Source organism: Siniperca chuatsi, linkage group LG7, assembly GCF_020085105.1.
Source record: "Siniperca chuatsi isolate FFG_IHB_CAS linkage group LG7, ASM2008510v1, whole genome shotgun sequence".
NCBI lineage: Eukaryota > Metazoa > Chordata > Actinopteri > Centrarchiformes > Sinipercidae > Siniperca > Siniperca chuatsi.
The window spans coordinates 23,133,070-23,155,153 of record NC_058048.1 but is presented as its reverse complement, the minus strand read 5'-3'; the positions used below and the strand labels follow the sequence as shown (position 1 = coordinate 23,155,153).

General features: G+C 39.4%; 1 protein-coding gene across 4 annotated transcripts in view; it reads right to left on the bottom strand.

Moving 5' to 3' along the window:
* Nucleotides 1-22,084, bottom strand: part of robo1 (roundabout, axon guidance receptor, homolog 1 (Drosophila)) — a 215,283-nt gene that overhangs the window by 175,234 nt on the left and 17,965 nt on the right. For all 4 annotated transcript variants that reach the window (XM_044202716.1, XM_044202710.1, XM_044202711.1 and 1 more), the window contains exon 2: nt 17,802-17,926. In XM_044202716.1, coding sequence (XP_044058651.1) covers nt 17,802-17,922 — 121 coding nt within the window. In that variant the 5' untranslated portion in view covers nt 17,923-17,926. The remainder of the gene's footprint in view (nt 1-17,801; nt 17,927-22,084) is intronic.

Below are 22,084 nucleotides of genomic sequence, written 5' to 3'. Positions count from 1 at the left end.
CTTTCTTCAATTCCTTCTTTAAACAGATAAATCAAGTCAGAGGCCACTGAATGTGCAGCAGCACTGGGGCATTTCCAGGGGTACTACTGAACATAAAACATCCACACACAGAAAAAACAATCCCAAAAAAAGGTGGATAAATCACTCTGAATCTGCAGGTCAATAGTATTGAACAATAAACGTCTTTTTCACTGTTCCTTCATCAGTGATCAGAAAAGGGCTGGCAGGTGGGATGTGGTGGGGCGTGAGCATGGAGCGAAGTGTTAATGTGTGTTAATACACTAAAAGCCATGGGGCCTTTTCTAGGTGATGGATTGCCACTACTAAATTAGTGTATGTGACAGCTCTAGTGCTGCACTATAGGGGGAAGAGCTGGAAGCTATGGCAGGTAAAGAAGTCTATATACGTTAGATTTAGGTAGATGATAAAAACTGATATGGGCCAAAAATTAGCCAGTGATACAGACGTACAGTTGGCCTAAATTCATTGATGCATGGGAATGACAGACTATCCAGAACAGATGGTTACAGTGAGGCACAAGTGATGCATTACAGTGAGTGCATTTATGTCCATTAGTATAGCAGTCGTCATAGTTTTTGGAATATACAGCTTAACGTGGAGAATACATTTAATTTTTGACAAATCAAACAGAGCAGTTAAGGCTCTGGTACTCAGTTCATCCTCAAATGTACAAAAATTAAAGACTAGCTGAGATGTTGAGAAACACCAAAGTTATTGCAATTCATCATGAGGGGGACATGAATGTGTGTACAAAATTTCATGGCAATCCGTCCAATAGTTGTTGAGGTATTTCAGTTTGGACCAACGTGGTGGACTGACCGACAGGCTGACATTGCAATCCCTAGAGCAACACTGCTTGTGTGGGTAAAAACACAGAGAGGAGAGCAGTTCAGATATAGAAAGCAAAAATAGACTTAGACAGAGAAAGAACAGAGCACTAGCTTAGGAAAATGCATATTTGCACAGAGAAACATTATTTTGATGCTATTTTGACACACATTAGGATGGTGCGTTCCATTTCCTCATTATCTATCCATTATCTATCCATTCTGTTTCCAGACATGGGGAATATTCCTCAGTGCTGGACTCAGCATAACCACATGACTGATGGTAAATCAATACTAAGAGGCCCAGTTCTCATTGAACATATGACAAGAGAGCAGAAACATCTGGAAATGTCAAGACTTATGAAAGCTTTGGTAGTGGAAGACACGAGCCTATTGACAGGTACAAATATAGTACATATAGTAAAAGTGGGTATAGTTGATTGTAAAAAGCTGACCTGGCTAACATGTCACAATCCCAAAGAAAGTAATGAAATGGAATGAAACCGATGTAAATCTTTACTGCAGACGTCTGCAGTGCTGATGTGGTATAGCAGTGAGGGGTCGGTGTTTGACGGCACATGTCAGATGTACTGAGGGCATGTCACGCAGGAGTGATGTGAGCCCTGTCAGCTCCTCACTCACACCCTGTCCCACAACGCTGTGTCAGCTACCTCACTATTGATTGTCAGGCTTCTTTGGGGAATTCGGTTTGATTCGTTGTCGCAGGAGCAGCAAAACCAATTGAATAGAGAAATCAGATGTATAAATAAGCAATGTTCTGCATGAGGGAGCCCAGGAATGACACAATGACATAGTCACCTTGACATAACCCTGTAACTCCCTCCCAGAGCAATCAGCACTGACCAATGCTGTAAAGCCCTTACACACTCACATCCCTAATTACTATCTATGTGCTTTTAAATAGAGTGCCAGTGTCTTTCACTGGGTTCAGTTGGAAGCTTTTTTCAAAATGGCAGGGAAATTTCTCCATCAATTTATATTGCTACTATAAAATTAAAAGACAAGTGTTAAATCTGTCATTAAAGGGCTCATTAAAGGCTGTAATTGCTAAGCTGGATACATTTGGTGCTGTTAAAAAGAGAGTATCCTGCCATTCGTTATTGTTACTGTCACGGGGTGTCTGATAGTAGCAGTGACATATCTACTGAGGTAACCTTCTTTAAACAAACCCCATTTCATCTCTGAGAAAGAGCATGATGCGGGACAAAAATCTGGGCATATACTTTATATGCATCGCTTCAAGTTTTGTCAGAAATATAATCGAAAAAAGACAAAAGAAGATCTCTGGTATGATAAGCACGAGACTCTTTCCTCGGAGCAGCCAAGTTGACAAAAACAAATGAATGAAAGATTAAAAGACATTGTCTAAAATGGGAATTTCTGTGGATCACAGTTAGACTGCGACTTTTGCACTGTTGGGTGAGAGTTTAGTGGTCCTATTCTCATCACTATGCTTTGCTTACTGCTGTTGCTGCTGCTGCTTGCTGGGTCAAGAAACATGAGCTCAGCACCCTGGCCTCTCCCTCAGACATGCACAGAATCACCATGTCAGCACACTCTGAGGACAGTTTCTGCCGTGGCCCACTTGTTCAGCATGCAGAAACGTTTACCATGCTTCACTGTGGCTGTACAGAAATTGAACGTCATTTCACAGTATACTTTGCAATGCACAAAGAGCCTTTAGAAAGACTAGAAGTTCACCAAGCAACATGTAACAGAAGAAAAGCTCAGTATGCTTCTCTCATAGTTCTACTTCCAATCAGTGACAGGTAAAGATGAGCCACCCCGTAGGTCTCTCGGGCCCACCTCCACTCAGCACACTCATCATCAAACACAGCTCTGATCAAGTGATTAGATGAGTGGTGTATGGGTGGAAGCCTCAGATAGCCCGGCCCCCCTTTCCTCTGAGCTCACAAACCCGGGTGGTCAGGATGAAGAGAGAGAAGGGTGTGGACAAGGCAAAAGATACTTCGAATGACAGTTCACTGACAGCAAGATTAATGACCCAACACACAAAGGCCTGGAGCAGCGCAGTCTTTTGATAAGACACTCTGGACCCCCTCCACCACCTGGCCACAATCCATATAAATCGAAGTCCAGTGGCCAGTTAATGAGCGGCCCTGGCAAACGACACTGTCCCTCACACCCCCCCTCCCTGCCAGCACTTCATCTAGATAATCTCTTACTGTATCACAGACAGAAGGAAGAAAAAAGACCTGTCAGAGATTGCGGAGGGCAGTTATCTATGGTAATGTGCTGGTTTTAGGATGGAAGAGTGGAGTGGAATGTGTGAGTAACTCTGTGTGTGCACGTACGTTGGCGTCGTGCAATTTATGAGCAGAGCATAGGTAAGTGGGCAGGTTGAAGGCCTCTTCAGTGCTGTTGTTCATATGGAAATGAGAAGTAATGAAGTCAACACTGTCAACTTCACATGTCTTCTGCACTGTCACAGTGATAAAGGGCACTAGAGGTAATTAATTTCAGTCAAAAATACTGAATACAGAATGGCAGTGAAATTGTCACAGACACTGAAGAGGCTGTATTGTGTCGTTGTCAAGCTTTATATCCTCACAAATCTGTCACAGTGCTCCCGAGATTTCACAACAAAAGTCTTTAACCATTAATAACTGTCCATTTTCACATTAATTTATGCAAATGCAATAGAAAAATGTGGGTAACATAGCCTTGCCAAATCTCTGGGGCCAGATGCAAAAAACTCTGATGAAGAAGCCAGTAAAAGTCTGTTTATGCAAAAAGGTAGCGTATGCATAAGCAGTCTTTGCACCAAATGTAATCCCCCACATACATAGTGTTATACATCTCATCATAGTGTATATCTCACTCATCATGCCGCTCAGTCATTGTGAAATTATGCACATGTGCAGGAGCCCACTCCCACAGTTAGGCACAGATGGATGTTGACACACCCACATTTAACCATGTTTGGACATAAAACAGACCCATTCTGTCCTTCATCTGGCATAGCAACATCCCTTAACGCCGCCAAAGCAGTGTTTGTGTTGTTACACACAGCTTTTATGCATCAGCATGTTGTGAGCCACAACAGCTCATTGATTGATGAGACATGATTAGGTCAAATTTATAATTTAATATAATTTGACTGACAACATCTAAACCTATTTACTTGTGGTTGACCAAAATAAAACTTTAAGTAAAAGGGATGTTGCATACATCTATAAATGTTATTATATGGAACTCAAGCTCAACTCACTCACAAGTCTATACATGCATGTTGTAAAGCCTGTTTAGAGGAATACACTGCTTGTTTTTAAAGGATAGGTTCTGCCTTAAAACAATACTCATGCCCATATTTACATTAACAGAGTTATCAGTTCCTGTAATTGTTCCCTCTGTCTGTACTGGCGCTGAAGAGAGCTCTTCATAGCGCAATTCCAATGTAAGTGATTGGGAACAAAATCCACAGTCCTCTGTCTGTGCAAAAATGCATCCTTAAGCTCTTGATTAGTCAAAACAAGTGGCCATCTTCCAAAGTTATAGTTTTTTCAGTACAAAATTCCCTCTTTGTATTACTATTTTGCCACCGCTGCTCAACAAGTATACAGTCCCGAGAAACAAAGAGGGAATTTAAATTTAATACTAAAAAGACTTTGGTTTCTAAAGACTTTGTAACATGACAGATCTGGCTTTTAAATGTACTGAATTTAGATCTGAAGGTAGCTCTTGATAAGGAAAACATTTTACAAGAGATCTCTAACTTGCATGAGGTTTGTAAACATCTGGGGATAAGAATTCAACATTTAAACATATGATGCCAATGAAGCTTTTATCTGTGTCTGTACAGGACCCGTGATTCCCTGAATGCTGACTTTTTAACAACCACTGGCAGTAACTAGTAGATAAACTGGTCAGAAATTGTCAAACAGTGGCAATTAACTAACAAGCAAATCTAGGCATACAAAACTGTGACTAATACTAATGTTATACCAATAAAATGGGCGTGAAGGATATATCAGTAAATCAATTTGAATAGCTGCTGCTCACGGGGCACTGTAACCTTCAAGCTACGCCTCGCGTAGTCAACTCCACAGAGCTGATAAAAGCGAATACTGAGTACACAGCTGCACTTGTGCACCAAAGCCTGAAGGTGTGACAGACACAGGCAATAAAACTCAGCAAAGAATGGCAAGATGGTAGAGGCAGGGCTGTTCTCTCTCGCCCTTACTGTCAGAGACATGACATTAGTATGAGACAGAGAGAGTGGGGGAAGTGCACCATATTGAGTCAAGAGGAGGGAGAAAAGGAGTAGAAAAGCTTACATAAGTCACCTGAATAAAGCCGGGGTTCAACCAGCATCAGCGCCATCATCATCAAGCTGTCTATACAGACAAATGTGTGTGAATGTACAGTGTGTAAGTGTAGGTGTAGGAGTATATATGTACTTGTGTGCTTGTGTCTGACTAAGTGCACAAGGGTTTTCCCTTTTCTTAAATGTTGTGGCCCAGCTGTGTGTGTTTAACCCCCCATACTTGGCCCTGCCATAGGTCTCCTCATCCAGGCAATCACATGACAGAGGCCAACGTCCTCTCAGCATCCTTGAGCGCCTGTGATGGGCATCCAGCCAGTGACTGATCACTCGCTCATTCCCTCTCGTCAGCACTTTCGCTCATCCAGCTCGTCATCAATGCTCCGCGGTAATAAAACCAATGTCATCCGTCTCCTTGTGAAGTTCACATGGAGAGATAAAGGTAGAAAATGTGCCACTGGCTTTTTGTTCCAAATTAATTTCCCACCGTCTTTGTGTACACCATTTCCTGGGTGGCATTTAGTGCTGACAGCGAGCTAATCTCGTGTTTCCTTGTCTGATTTCAGCTTTCATTAGGACAATTTGCTGCTTTAAAGTCATTTTCCATTTGACTTTTATAGTCAAGTGTGTGTATATGTGTGTTTCTAAATGGAAATAATTGATCAGGTGAGGTTGTTCTGGAGCAACAGGAGCACCTCTTTCGTTAATTAAAGCTGCATGTGGCTGCCGTAAACATTAGGGAAATGGGGCTGTATATCAAGCTTATTACCTGGACATGATCATCAGTGCAGGGACTTTGTCCAGGGAAATCTCTTATAGCCCATCAAACAGAGGCTTTGCTGCTGCTAAGAGCACCTGGTCTGTCTACCTCATGTCATCCAGGAGCGGAAAGTATGATGCTGTGATGTCCGTATGAGAGTTTAGGGAGAGATAGTAGTCATACAGAACAGCAAACATTGAGCGAAATTATGGTAGCGTCTGGCTATAACTCACGTTGGACCTGAGACAGGTCTATTTTACTCCTATCTCCCAACGTCCTCTAACATTTCTTATCCAATCATTACGTGCGCAGTAGACAGCAGTATGTTGGAACTGGCTAGGAGTGCCTGTGGAGATTATGAGGGTGCAGGTAGGACAACAACATTAAGAGTAGATAAGGGAAACTCATAAAATAGCAGCGTTTCATTTCCTAAAAACACAATAGATGCCATGGCTGCATGACGACAGACTACTATCAGCTGGTCTGTAGAATCGTAGCTGGTTATCATTCTGTGAATGGAAAGGTAGACCAGGACCACATAGGCAGCTGTGGCTGGAATGTTGATGCTCACATGCAGGCAAACTTTTTGTGTAAGAACTTGAAGAGGACGTTGTACTGCAAAATGCCACGAAATCAGAGAGTTATTTATTCCAATCAAGCGACAAATGTACTGTAAAGAAGTACTGTATATGGAAGTGAAGTTACTACATCCTGTTCCTGACTTTAAAGCTTATTTTAGACCCCATCCATATTCTTTCCATGCACCTGACCTTCTGCTTTAGAAGCACAATGCACATTAATATTTCATATCACAAACACAGATACACATACACATACAGCACAGCATGCAGCCTGGCTACCTCCTCAGTGCTTTACAGTGCATTCACACAGACACAGTGTCTATAAAAAGTATTCATTCTCTCACACTCCAGAGGTTTTCATGTTTTACAACTTTGAATAAAGGGGGATTTAATATACATATATATACACTAATCAACATAAAAAAGACAGATCTCTATAAAATGATCTAAATTAATCACATCTATAGAATACAAAATACTAGTTTTCATAAGTGCCTCTTTAATAGAACACACCTAAATCATAACTGATGCAGCCAATTGGTTTTAGAAGTCACATAATTAGTTAATTAAAACATGAACAATACTTTCATAGACAAGGTACGAAGAGGCAGGCCGTCAATTGTCTCAGTCTTGAGCACATGATTTACATACTCAATTAATTTTCTCACATTGCCTCTGTATGACGCATTACACAGTTGTTCATTTCTCAAACAATGTGTTTGCATGCATTGATTTTCTTATTCAGGTTCTCGTAGCTCATTAATATTATATTTAAAAAAATTGGTAGACCGTCGACCACAACAATCAGCTTTCCCTCCATTTTGTTTGAAGTACTTCTATGTAGTTGAGTGGAGTAGAAAACAACTATGTGATTCAGTTTCATGAGTGAATCCAAACAAATGCAACTGGCTGTTGCCAATTTGTCACTTTAGTGTGTCAGAGGACATTTGCTTAAAGTTGAACTTTTTTTAACTTCCCCTAATCACACCGCTGGCCATCTTCCTGTTGTGTCTTTAATTAGTAGTAGTGGGCGGCATCAGCATGTTTTTTTATGGTTAAATTTACAATGAGTGTCATCCTGTTATCCAATCCAATATGTTTAAGTTCATATGAGTGAACAGGACATTAGACTAATGGGGATGCAGCACTCAATATACTGAAACAAGGAATTGCATTTATATTTTTTGGTGGTAGCTGTTGTATTTGGTTGGACATGTATTTCTAACAAAATATCTGTGCAATATTCATTTATTAAAATCTGTTTGTCTATAGATCCGAGTATGTGGATGCTTGTCCTATCATTATCCATTGAATCTAGGCTTAAGCACCTCCAACAAGCTTTTATTTGGTAAGTAATCTTTACATATTTGGTTATTTCTAACAAAAGATGTATGATAAAAGATCGGCCCAATCTTTATATTACTCTTCACTATAGATGGACACTGAGCTAGGCACCTACAGGTGGATCCAACCCCCTGAGTTGGATGTTGCAGTTTTCACTTTGACAGAGGCTTAAAAAATTACCAGACCCCTCCTTCCTCTTCTCCTCTTCCTCATCGATTGTCCGCATGTCTGTGCTTTGGTGTTTCATGGCAGCAGAAGCCAAAGTGATGGAGACAAAAGGCGGTTTGGGTATTAATTCAGCACTCACGTCTTCTTTCAGGATCCTTTCACATGCAAAACGCCGGGCTGCGCATTGGGCAGAAGGGGACGCTGACAATTACAGCCTCACATTGAGCCACCATTGGAGACTCACTCTTCAGACTGATTGACAAATGAAAGAGCTGAAATAGCTTCCATTTAAAACGGCCACTTGCCAGAATAGGGGGATCATCTCCAATATCTCGTCTCAAATGGGAAACGGAAAAGATGAGCGTGCATGGGAAATTGAGCTCACAATTCAGTGCTTTACAAAGGCCATTTAGGCTACATGCACAGAATACCCAGTGGTACTGCAGTCTTTAAAGCTCAAATTCAATGGAACATCAAGATAGACAAGCGACTTTCTGGGGAGATTTGCATCCAACTGTTCTTTCCCCTCGATCTACAAACTTTTCATTCTGCGCTGACTAATCCACTACCCTGCACATACACAGATGGACATAAATGAGGGTTGCTCACAAACATACACTGATTAGCCAAAATTGCCTTGTTCATAAAGTGAAAATTAACAAATATGTCTGGAAATCTCTGTATGTAATTTCTGGGGAAACAAACAGAGATGTTCATTGTCCTGCCAAGCATGCAGACAGATACATTTCCAATCATGGATGTTGTTCAATTTGTCTGCTAGTCCCTCAGTGTGCCCAATCTACACATCTGAGTACAGAATCCAGAGACGGATGCCTGTTGAGCACCTCATCACATGTGAAACCAGAATGAGATGGATCCTGTGTGTGTGAGAATTGACAATGTTTTCTTGCTGAGACTGACTGTCTAATATTTAACTTTCCTTTTAAACTTCAATTTCCAATTCAGATATGACTGAATAAAAGTATGCTGGACTCATAGGAATAAAACAACTAAGATATGCAGAGTTGTGTTTTAGTTGCATAAACATTCCTTGAAGGCAAAGATGTAGTGGAGGCAGAAGTAATATTACTGTTTGAGTTAAACCTCAATTAGAGGAGTCAAAGAACCAGAAAAATAACCAAATATAAATAACACATAAGACAATTACTTTGATTTCATTGTGTTTAAAGGCTAAGTTATAATTGGTGTTTGGGTTTGCCCACCGGAAATATACTTTGGCACTATGGTTGTGTAGCCTGAAGATCAGCCACAGCAATCTGGAAGCAAGAAAGCCTCCACAGTGATTTGGCAAAAACTTTAGTTTTTTGGAAAAAACTAAAACTTATTATCCGTTTACATTCATGAACAAAAGTACATGAAAAAAGTAAATATAGCAAGAAAGAATCAGTCTTACTGTTGTGTGCATGAGATGCAGGTAGCCAGAGACACAACACAGGTATAAATAACAAGTACTTGTGTTTGAGAGCACAAAAAGCTGCAGGGGAGTGCTGTGTGCTGTTGTAGGAGCACAAACAGGTTCTTTAATGGAGAGAGGGATGTGAGGAGAAATTCATTTGTGAGATGACACTCTCCTGTAGCCCCACTGCACAAACCCCATGAGAGGGATGTTGTGACTCAGAGGATGGTGAGTGGTGGCGGGGGGTGGATGTGTGTGTGTGTGTGTGTGAGTGTGTGTGGGGGATGGGGGTGGGGCAGATTTAGGAACAGGTGAAAAGATGCAGAGGTGCCTGTATCATGTCTCTATGGAAATCAATAAATTCTGCTGCATGCACAGCACACCATGTAAACACGATTTAAAAGTAATGATATAGGATGGGAAGCGATTTCATTGGGTTTTTCTTTGTCACATTCAAATGCATCTAAAGGTATTTTCATCAATAAAAACCACTTGCTGTGTTACATCGTATGAATATTCAATAGAAAAACTTCATACTGCTGTTTGAAGGATGTTCTTAATTGGATTAAGAAATACCTCAAACAAGGTTTCCTAACTATTAGTTAGAATGCCTAAGAGGTTGTCGATGCATGTGTAGGTGGTAATGACTTCTAAATTTGTCAGCATATTTTATGATGACATTACAGCTTCAGCCATTTCTGTTGATCTTGCTTAAACTACCGGCAATGACTTGCACACACTTGTGGGCTCAGAGCATTTGCTATTTTAAGTTTTTTTCAGTCTAATTAGAGTTCACCTTGATGTCTTGTTTTTAGGAGTGGCATTTTGTCTTTTGGTGCCTTACAGGAACTGGGACCTGTCCTAAAAATCACCTTCCCCTTGGATTAACTTTGTTATAGATCCAGCCTCAACAGCAGTGAGCTGAGGTTCAAGGTGAAGTCACATTGGATACATGTGAAGCTGTAGCCGAAGGTGTGGAATAAAGAGACAGCACACTGAAGCTCAGGGACATCAAATTTCAAGCCTGAGAGCAAAATATGAAAGAAAACACAAATCTTTTTAAAAAAAAAGCTGTGTACAAAGGCACCCCCTGACACATACAAACACACACTCCATGACAAAAAGAGAAAAGCCCAGAAAATAAAAAGGAGGTGAATAATAATAAAACAATTGTCCAAACCTCCTGGAGCAGATTTTTCATCATTAAATGATGGCCTGAGGGCAGAGAGAGTATGATGAGGAAACACTGGCTTGTGCCCTGCTCTGTAATTAAATGGTGGCCGGATGGAGTGAGAGGCAGGGAGATGATAAGCACTGGGATATGTGCCCGAGGACAGATGAATATTGTCAGATGCTTTAAACAATTCGGTTATCTGTGAGCAAAGTCGCTTCTTTGCAAAAACAAAGATGGCAGACAGATTGCTACTGTTTCCTAATAGAATCACTGAAGCCTCTCTCTAAAACAGAAATACAAAATATGTAAAATATGTTTACATTAAAAAACACATAACAGCACAACAGAGAGAAATTAAGAAAAATAAAATAGAGAAAAATAAGTCATGAATAAAAAAATGTTGACTATATATGCTTTGAAATATGAAAAACAAATAATAATGCAGAAAAAATTGGAATACAAAATAAGCAGATATAAAGTGGGTAACAAAAATAAAAATCTATACAGAAGCCTACAACAGTGCATAATCACAACTGCATTAAAATATATCAGCAAATTTTGTATTTTTTACACGTTACATGTGAAACAGTCAGACAAACACATGGATACCATTACTGTATATCTCTGCATTCAGTTTGAAAGTACGTAAAAGTGTGAGGTTAGTGTTACTCAGTTACTAGATGTGAGATTAATGTGATATCTCCAACGACAAGTGGCTGGTCTAACCAAGACCCACATTATAATCTTTTAAGTATTAATAAGGACTGCTTTACTGATAAGTAAATAAGAAAATGTAATAACATCACACCAACATAAATATTTACATGAGCTCACAACCACAGCCCATGATATGAATACAGGTAATATGGAAACAGCAGTTCCAAAAACTAATTTAATAGTTAGGATTTGGGATTTATTGATTTTTTAAAAAGTCTACAGCCATGCTAGCAGCTCTGTGACGTTGTACAGCGGTGCTTTGAGCTAAATGCTAATGTCAACATGCTAACACTGTCACAAAGACAAAGCTAACAATCTGATGTTAGGCAGGTATAATGTTTACCATGTTCACCATCTTAGTTTGTTAGCATGCTAACATTTCCCAATTAGCACTTAACAAAAAGTACAGCTGAGGCTGATGGGAATATCATTAGTTTTGTAGGTAAAACAAGTTTTACACAAATTGAAAATTTGATCTGATGATGTCGCTAGATGAGAAGTTAAGGGATCACCAAAGTTATTACGATTCATCCGAAAGAAACATGAATGCCAATCCATCCAAATAGTTGTTGAAATATTTCACTTAAAACTACAAATGTCAACCTCACAGCCCCTAGAGCCACACTACTAGTGATGCTAAAAATCGTAAAAACATTCCTCCAACAGACTATCCCACAGGCAAATCATTTCCATCTTAGTGAGAGAAAATGAAAAACAACTTCAATCGGACCAGAAAGTAAGGCCTTGAGATACCAGGGTGATTGGTCCTGCATCAAATCATGAGGGTGCATACGCGTTTACAGTGCATAGTCCACATTCACCAAGAAGCACAAGAGATTTCCTGACATTTGATTCAAGCATTGTCCGTACACGCCCCAATAATGAATTTAGTTCAAGTGCAAACAATTGCATCAACGCGCCTTGTTTTGATTCCATTAAACACAAGCGCAAACATTTTGCTCCCTCAACACAAATACAACCATATATCATACTTAGTGGTGTTGAAACAGATTAAACCACACACAACAAGCAACACAGTCTTGATTGCACAATAGAAGAAACTGTTACAGGGAAAGAAAGTGAAAAGGAAAATAAAGCATGGAGTGACAACTGGGATAAGAATGTGCACTTACAACTGACAAGATTAGTTTGCTTTGAGAAATCAGTATGGACAGTGTTCAGAGAAAGGGCCTAGTCTAGGCTTTTTTGACAAAGATTTTTAATATGTCTTAATGGAATGAATGGTGTCACGAAATTGTATCGTTCTCCAAAAAACAGTCTGTCACAATAATTTCATTATATGAAATGCCAAGCCTTTAGTTCTTATCCTTCTTAAATAATGGCACAATCTCCCTTGAGAAAGAAGAATAAAACACAGTGGTGAAATGAGGATTTTTCACCTAAATACAATTACAGGGCATTTTGCAAAGTGCTGTATAAAGCAATCAGGAATCACTCTTGAAAGTTGGCAAGGAAAGAAAATAGTTTGTTTTTAATGTCTGGATATTTTATTTTGACTTTTTCATTGGTAAAAAGCTTTTGTCTGTCCTTTGCCAAGCACAAATAGTTGTATTGCTGCCAGTCAGGTTTCGAATTCTCTCGATGGGGATTGAAGATGAGTACAGTCATCCCTGAAAAATGGCTGTGACTCCATGGAGTCATGCGACTGATGCCAAAGTAGGCTACTTCATTTTTCTGGCTTTAGCTTCAAATTAGATCAGACATCAGAAACGACCTTCAGATATCAGCAAAGCCAATATGCTGACTAGGATGCATCCGCGAAAAAGGCCATTGATCAAGATTTATGGAATGAGGCTACACTGTGTGTCAAGAGTGATACGTGTCTCATCAACGGTGAAATGAAATGTCAAATTAGTTTGTGTGAGGGCGTGTGTGTGTTTTAGCTTGTCTGCAAGAATGCTCTAATGGCTGTTTGTACACAAGATTGAGAGAGACAAAGAAGTTGCTGTCAAATGAGACCCAAAGTGAGGGAATGAAAGGAAAGTGTGAGTGTCAAATAGGGTGCTTATAGTGCAGAACACTAATAAGGAGAGCGTCAGCAGGACAGCGGCAGCAGATCCATTCTCCTCCGGGCTCCATCTTGGCAGTACCTGTTATAAACTTTCTCTGTCGTCTTGCACAATTGGTTCTGTAATTTAAAAAGGTCAGCATGGCTCTCATGTAATTCAATACTCTCATGGTGCTGTATTAACCACATATTTAATCACCCTCGGGGTGGTGTGCAAGCTGAATACTGAATGTAAAGGGAAGAGGTAGAACCCACAGAAACACAGGGTCCAGCTCTCCCACCTGATATACTGCATATGACTTACAGTATGTAGGAGGAGGATAGATAGCTTATCCATGTATAGATGGCTTTATGTTTCTACTTTAGTTGAAAAACATCTGGAAAACAGATGTTTTAAATAAGGAATTCATCTGTGAGCATGGCATAAAATAAAATTGGATACTAGTGGGGGAAAAGAACTTGTTTTAAGATGCACAAAGGAAGAAAGATGAGTAAATTTAATTTGTCTGAGTTGCACTCTGTGTGTGCAATATCTTGTGTTATGGAGTTTGGTTGTCTAGACAATCAAATAAAGGGTAGGTTTACCAATGAAAAACCATCAGTAGTATAAAGTAAACAGAATTATTTATCATGAAACATACAGAACCATAAATATTGCAGATTTCCTACAGTATAATGATGCTAAAAGACAAATCTTAGAAGTGTACAAACACTGTTGAGATAAATAATAGCATTAATCCCACAATTCAGGAAAAATAACGCCACAAAATGCTTGATGCAAGGCATACATTTGAAATTAAACTGGATATTAAACACATTTTATATGGCTGTTTCTACCACCCCCAACTTGAAAAATATGAGGAACCTGTTGCACTGAGGCTGGCAGAGCATTATGTGAAATTAATGATACTTCACCCAAAAAAAAACAATCACCAGGTAAATTACAGTGAGCAGAGAGCCACTTTATTATCTTTAAATAGAAGACTCATACATGTGGTTAAATATACTGCACATATGGCATGCTTAGCTGAGCAGACGACATCAGTCGAGAACACAGCATAAAGTGAAGCCAAAGAGAAAATATAAATGAATATGCTTGTCTGTAGATATGAACAGTAGCCACTACATGTCCCTCCCTAATACGCCCAACTACATAAATAAAGATCAAAGATGATAACATGCAACCAAACTCTAAGCAAATCTATGACACTGGATATAAGGTACAAATAACAGCATAGTTAGAGGTTGAATCTGGTCAAATGAACAGAATTTTGAAAGACATTTTAGGTTAACAAAGTTTAAGTATTGTGTGCAAACTCCAACATTGTAATTTTATACTGTGGAAAGTTGTGACCAGAAAAGTAGGTTGCATATTGTAAAGTTATTTACGGTAAATAAACCAATTCATTGTCACTACATTTATCTTCGATACACACAATGGTGTCAGTGGATCTTTGTTTGCTCACATGCTTATATACAGGTATGTATGCCACAACCACAGATCATTTTGCCTGGTTACAAAAGCCACCACTGACGTTACTCGCATGAATCCCCTAACCCTAAGACCAGACAAGAACGTCTATATTGGACGATTCTGCAAAACTCACGATTACGTTCACTGTTTTTAAATTCTCTCTTTTCACAACATGTGCATGGCAGCTATGGTATGGAAAGGTTAGGGAAAGATTGTAGTTATTGCAAATAAACTATGGTTAAGGTAGATTTAGGGTTATGAAACTGAAACACATGGTTATGGGCAGGGAAAGGTCTTGGTTACTTGGTTAATAAAAAGGCACCCATTAATTGGAGAGCTGTGATGCGAGTGCCGGTCTCTTGCATGAAAGTCAGACACACTACACACTTATCCACCACTCTGACCTCCCCACATCCCTGCAAATAGGGCACAGTACTTTCTGCATTGCCATAGAATGTTGGCACTGGATGTAAATTATAAGGTGCATAATAGTCCAACATGAATGTAATTCCTAGCATGCCTGGCTGATATCCTCCATTAAACTCAAAGTTTTGCCACAGTGAGACAGTGTACACAGGATACTGGCTCATTACTCATGAACCTGAGAGGGTTAACAAAGTAAAACCCAGAAGATGAAAATACCTTTTTAAAAAGGGGAACAGGGAGTCACTCCTTTTGGGAACTGCCGGTATTTACTTTAAGGCAAGGGAATTAAAAGAGCTGTCAGTCGGCAAGTATGCAAATAAATAAAATCAAAGTGATGCCTTGACATTTCTCTCTTATTGAGAGACAATGGAAGGAAGACACATGGTCCTGGTGGAATTCGACTTTCCCACATCTGTCATTCTTTACTATGCTGACACATTTGCAAAAAGTACAATTCATGACTTAGATGTGACATCCCTCTCTGGTTTGGGTGAATTGTCACTGAAGCTGAACACCTTGCTTGAGGCATCAAGTGTCTTACACAAGAAAGAAAATTCTTGTGGGTATCTTTTCAGCTATAACTAAAGCAGAATGTGAGTATCAAGCAAAAACGATAAGATGGTTATTACACTCTAATGAGTGTTGAGCAGAAGAATGTCAATTCACCACAAGCTGAATTCAATCCTACTATAGCTCTAACTGCTGCCAGTCAGAGATCCTGCTCCAACGGTATGATTGAAAGCATTTTAGCCAACGTAGTGATCCCTCACCAGTACACACACACACACTCACACATACACATACACAAATACACCATTAAGAGTACAGAGAGCCACACACTGCCCTCTGCTTGACAAGTAAATTGCTTCCTAGATCGTGTTGGCAAAAGAAAATACAGAGAGAAAGAAGATGGTGGCATGAATATGGTTAAAGAAAATGAATGAGAGGTGAAAGGCAATAGAATGAAATGAAGGAGCCAGAATAAGTAGATAACAGAGTGAGCACAGCGAGTGTGAAATGCTCTGCTAAGCAGGACTGCATGGATCTGTCGTCCTGTCTGATGAGAACTGGGTGGAAAAGGAGAGAAATCAACATTGTGTGATGGAAACAACAGTTGTGGTGACAATAAAAGCCTATAGCTAATTCTCTTATCTCTGACAGGGAAACATTTCAATAACATGACTCAGGCCTTAAATGAGAGACAGAACTTCTTAAAACACATTTCTTCAAAAGGTCTAACTGAGCCATGTAAAAACAAGCATATCTAAATCTTAAAAAAGAACTATGAGACATGGACCAGTGTAGATTAATTGAGACAGCGATGAGAGATATTTTGAGAAAAAGTATCTATCTGGCAAAGGTCAACTAAAAAACTGATTTTAAAAAAGTGCACACACGCAGATTAACATATTGCTCTTAGAAAGTGCATGTTCTGATCTAATTAAAATCTACAAAATAATGAAAACCAATAGTCATCTTACAGTCACTGGAATTTGATCAACACAATAAGCACAACAGACATCACTATAATCAAGGATCAACATGGACTGTTCACTACAGGCTAAACTAAAGTTGAGTCAGGAACTACTTTTTCATTTTGCCTCTAACAACTGCAGCACTAAAAACACCCAGAGCAGTCGATAACAATAAACAACATGAAGGATGATGTTATAGTAATATTTACTAATAATTTGTGCATTTCTAATTAAGTATATTTCATTAAGTAGCAGAGTAGATGTTCAGTCAGAGTTTCAGAGTACCACTTGCCTTTTCTTAAGTTCATATGATTCTCCTTCACATCTATGCTTCACATTCACATTTACAATCACTATCAAGAAAAAGTGTTTAGGAGAAGAAGAAAGCCATAATTTTGGGATATTTAGATTTTGCTGCAACACATCTTTGTGCTTTTCTGCACATCTGGTGGAGCTTTCATTGTAACCCAGCAGAGAGCTTCTAAAGTTAAATTCTATACATACTGACAAAACTGACGTGATTGCTGTCAGCACATTCAGGCCACAGAGGGCTCACAGTAGATTTTTACCATCTTAAACATTCATTTTTACTTAGCAACAAATGTCCCAAATGTACTCCATTCATTCTATTTTTTATATTCTTATCAGGATAGCCTGGAGCCTATCTCAGCATGCACTGGGTGAGAAGAAGGTACTCCCTGGACAGGTATCTTCTAGCCAATCACAAATGGGGCAATTTGTGAGTTGCATAGTTGCAAGCTGTTTCACTTATTGTACTGTAAAATGGTACAGCTAGACAAATGCTCACGTTAAAGACTGTAAGAGACTACATGAGAAGACTTGCTGATGTGTGCTAAGAACAATGTTACAATTCTGGTGCCAAATGACTACTGTAATTCCTTAAACTGTAAGGTTTACAGTTACATGGCAATAATAAGTCATTAGAGCTGGAGCAAAGGTGTCAAGTACATAATAGTCAGACAATCGCACAGACTGACAAACCATGATGATGGAGCAAGACCATGAAGTTTTCATTATTGATGAGAAGACATGCCCGTGCAGAGAAATATGATATGTCTTACCTGGGACTAAAGGAACCTCTTGGCCCTGGGCCAGCCTGAGCAGAACCATTATGAGGAGGGGCGTGGCCCCTGACCACGTGCCATGCATTATGATGCTCACTGTCCTGGCATCACTAGGCATCAATCTGGGGAAAGAGATAAAAATAAAAGAGTTAAAAACTGGTCATGTTGCTGGGACATCCTTCTCTTCCTTGGGTTGCACAAAGAAAAAACTAAAATGGATATTCAGTTTATTTAGTAAACTACAATAAAATTCCAGGGTGCAGGAGAAAACAACAATTACTGCAACAGCACGACCACATTACATAAAACATCCCATTTCTAATGTCATTTTTAAAGCATTAGTGAATAAAAAGCAGCTTTCATGACAAATGACTAACAATTCTCTTGCTGAGTTCCTTCACATTGTAATAGTTTGGCAGTTGAATCCATAATTTATAATCCTAAGAGAGTTCAGTCTTTGAATGGTAAGAAGATTGTAAATTGACTTTCTCTGTTGCTAAACTCAGTATCTCCTTTTGTTCACACAAACACACACACAAACACACCAAATGTCTCTGTGTCAAATGGATTTCAGACAGGTGAGACAAAAGCGTCAGAGTTTAGTGGTGTGTGCGAGACAAGGCTGCTGTGCTGACATCACCTGGGCATAGTGACAGGGACCGTCTGTAGCATGGAAATAAATCTGAGGATTCTCTGGATCAGCCATCTGTGGAACAACCTGTTCACCCTTGTTTGATTACATCCAGCAGACCAGGCAGCCTTAGCTGCTCCGTCTTTTTCCGTATCTCTCTCTCTCTTTCACACTTCCCTCTCTGCACTGCCATGCACTATGATTTTCTCTTCGCAGCCCTTTTTCCCAGGCATGACATACTCCTTGAATTGGATATGCTTCAGCTAAAATATGATGGACTTGCTTTATCATATAGTCCAAGGCAGTAGTGACTGAGTCTCTTCAAGCCTCACATCTTTTGAGATGATGAAGAGCATTTAACATCGCCTCTCCACAGTAAAAAGGTGAATGTATGAGATAATGAAAAAGGGGGAAAAAATGCTCACTTAGCAAAGCTACCATTGCTCTCTACATCACGTTTTCCCTACTACTGTACTATGTTCTCCTTCCAATCATGTGTTAAATGTCCCTTTAATTCTTCCAAAAATGTAATGTACTCTTAATTCATGCAACACCAAATGGACCAACTATTTGCCACTTATTATTGACAATTCCTTCTTTTTATGCCATCCTTTTCTTCTTGGCTCTCTCTCACTCTCCTTTCTGCGATAGGTTTGCAGGAGAAAGAAGGCACAAGCATACCAATTTGCTCTGTCAGATCTCAACCATGGGGAGCTCATTGTTGCAGGGTGTGTTATCATCACCTCTCATTCCTCCAGTGTTACAGCAGAGCCAAAGAATTATGTGTTCTATTTGCACAATTTCTCCTTTTGCATGTGATGATGAAAAGTGTATTCCCAGCTAAATGTCCAATAAAGATGTCCCTGTGGTTAGACTGAAAGATCCTAGCTCTTTCCCTCTGCCTGGCCATCTGAACCAGTAGCTACCAGTATCCTGGAGGAGCAGCGGACTAGGTTCCCCTATTTTTCTTGATAATTGTGTCAGATAAACACTGCATTGTCCTCTCGCAGCAAATCTGATAAACACCCAATTACCAGTCAGGAGATGGCTGTGACAAGTGGCCGCCAGGGGTCTTTGGTTTGGGAATGGGGATACATAGCATTGAGTTGGCCTTGTCAACCCAGAAGCAAGTGGTGGATAGCTGGCCTCGTAATTCAACTCATCACCCTGTTCAATTTGATTAATGAATTGAAGGATTAGAGATAAAGAAAGATTTATTTGAGCCCTCCCCTTTAGAAACAACAAACACGTATGTGAAGATGCATCACAGTCCAATCAATGACTACTCCTCTGTACTCATTATTAAGCCCACTTCCATCAAAGGAAATGAGCATGTTTTACAAGACTTCTTTCAGTGGCTTCCACTGCGTTCACAACCATTTCAGTCCAAGAGGAATGAAAGGCCCTTATTGTCTCTCTTTATCTGACTCAATGACTGCAGAATGGATGGAAGCCAATTAATCAGGCAGTGACAGAAAGCATTGCTGCTGGCTCAGTGACCAACTCCCACAAAAGACAGGAACCATCAGCAGAACAGTCACTGCCCACAAATTGATTTTCGGATGCCTACTAAACCAAGGCGATGTCATTCAAAACTTGCGGTTTCTCAGTGTGACACATCCACATGACCCATGCACTTAAACTCAACGGAGATGAGACAATTGTGGATAACACATAATTGTTACCACGAATGAACAAACACATAACTTTTCCCATTCAACTTGCAAATGTTAGAAGTTTCCTGATGCACTAATGAGATGCAGTGCTCATGTGCAGTATGCAGGAAAAGACTCAGGTGAAATGTTTAAAAGGATTTGCAGGTAACTTAAGGAGAAGCTGGTTGGAGGCCTCTGACTGGGACCTCTACTCTTCACTGTTTAATCTTTATCTCTTTCATCTTCTGCTTTTGTGCTTCTGAAGCACACTGCACATTCTTACATTGACAAACGAGGGGTTAGGCAGATTACTGTAGGAAGCAAAAATATGGGGACGGAGCAAAGAGGACAGGAAAACAAAGTGAGTACAAACATACTAAAGAGTATTTACACAAAGTGGCCACTTTATTAAGGACACCTGTGCAGTCTAATGCAATCCAATCTAACTCCCATAAAGTCAACTTTTATGATGCCCATAATATTCAGTTTTTTTGACACTATCATAGAGGTGTTAATTAAATATGTTTGAGCACTGAGGTCATAGTTGGTGGTGGTGTTGTACTGGACTGCATTATATTCAGAGGTATTTCTAATATTCTGAATGTAAATAATGAGGGCAAAAAATAGAAACACCTCTCAATGTAATGTAGTCCAGTACAACACCACCTTTAACTACCTCAATAATAAACATATAATTTAATTTACGCATTACCGACAATGTCAACAAAAACTGAACATGATGAACTTCCTAAAGGTAGAATTTATGGCAGAGCTATTGTATTGATTTATTTGCAATAATAACCTACTTAATGAAAAATGAGGTAGCAAACTTCTCCTGTAAAAAATTAAGGAGTGAAAAACAGATCAATAGATGTTTGTTTCTTGTCCATCTAGTTTTGTTTAGCATTTACATTTTCTTCGAGACACTTACAAAGCTGATCATTTGATGGAGTTAGAGGAGTTCAATCTTGATTGAACTAATATTTTCTTGCTGAGCCATGAGGGATATGTCCTGGTAGTCAAATGAAGGTTTGACTGTTTGTTTTGAAAGTTTGAAGCTTCACTGAAATACTTGGGAAAGCATTTTTGCGTGGAACAAGGACTGCAGATATTGTCCCTCATTTCTGACAATCTAGTCGCATTAAAAAGGAATCGCTTCATGGACAGTGCGGATAGGAGGTAAAATTACAGTGTTGTACAATAGTTGTGGCATGTGAGTATTTAGACAGACTTGAAATAATTCAATCCTATCCTTTAACCGAATCCTTTAATATGTGTATTACTTGCTATTCTGCTTTTCTTCTCAACATATCTGGGCATACCTGGAATTGGCCCTGCCTGTATGACTATTATAAAGTGAGATTTCTTTTTCTAAGTCGTACTGTACTTTGCTTTGCTGAATAAGAAGAAAGTCACTTCTTTACAGGTTTTATATAACCAATATTGCATTTTTCTGCACCGCTAGTACTCACCCACCCACAAGAGAGTCAAGAGTATTGTGCAATCCAAGTTCAGTATCAACAACAAAGTTTTAGACTCCAGAGTTCAGCATTAATGTATGCCTCTATATTTCTCTAAGAGTCTTGTAAAACAAATGTACAGTCACAGGTACTGCAGAAGGATCAAACAAAAAAGAGAGGGCACGGGGATTACACACTCTATTTGATGAATCATTGGCTATAATTCACAGAGGTAGGTGTTCCTCTCATGCCACATATCCACTTAATAAACAATTCTGTTGAGGACTTACATGCATTATTATTTCTATGGGACTGTATTAGCTATTTGTAAATCCATTACTATAGCAGGTTTGTGAGTAGTCCTTCAAGTGTTCTTAGTAATTAGTGGCTAATTTTAAACTACTGATTTACTAAATTGGGTTGCACCTTTAAAACTTGTCTTGGCTAGTGAAGAGCTTAGTAACATCTAAATCAGTTGCTATAAAACATCTGTAACTATGTAAAAATGGAAGTCACTGTAGCATCATGAGCTAT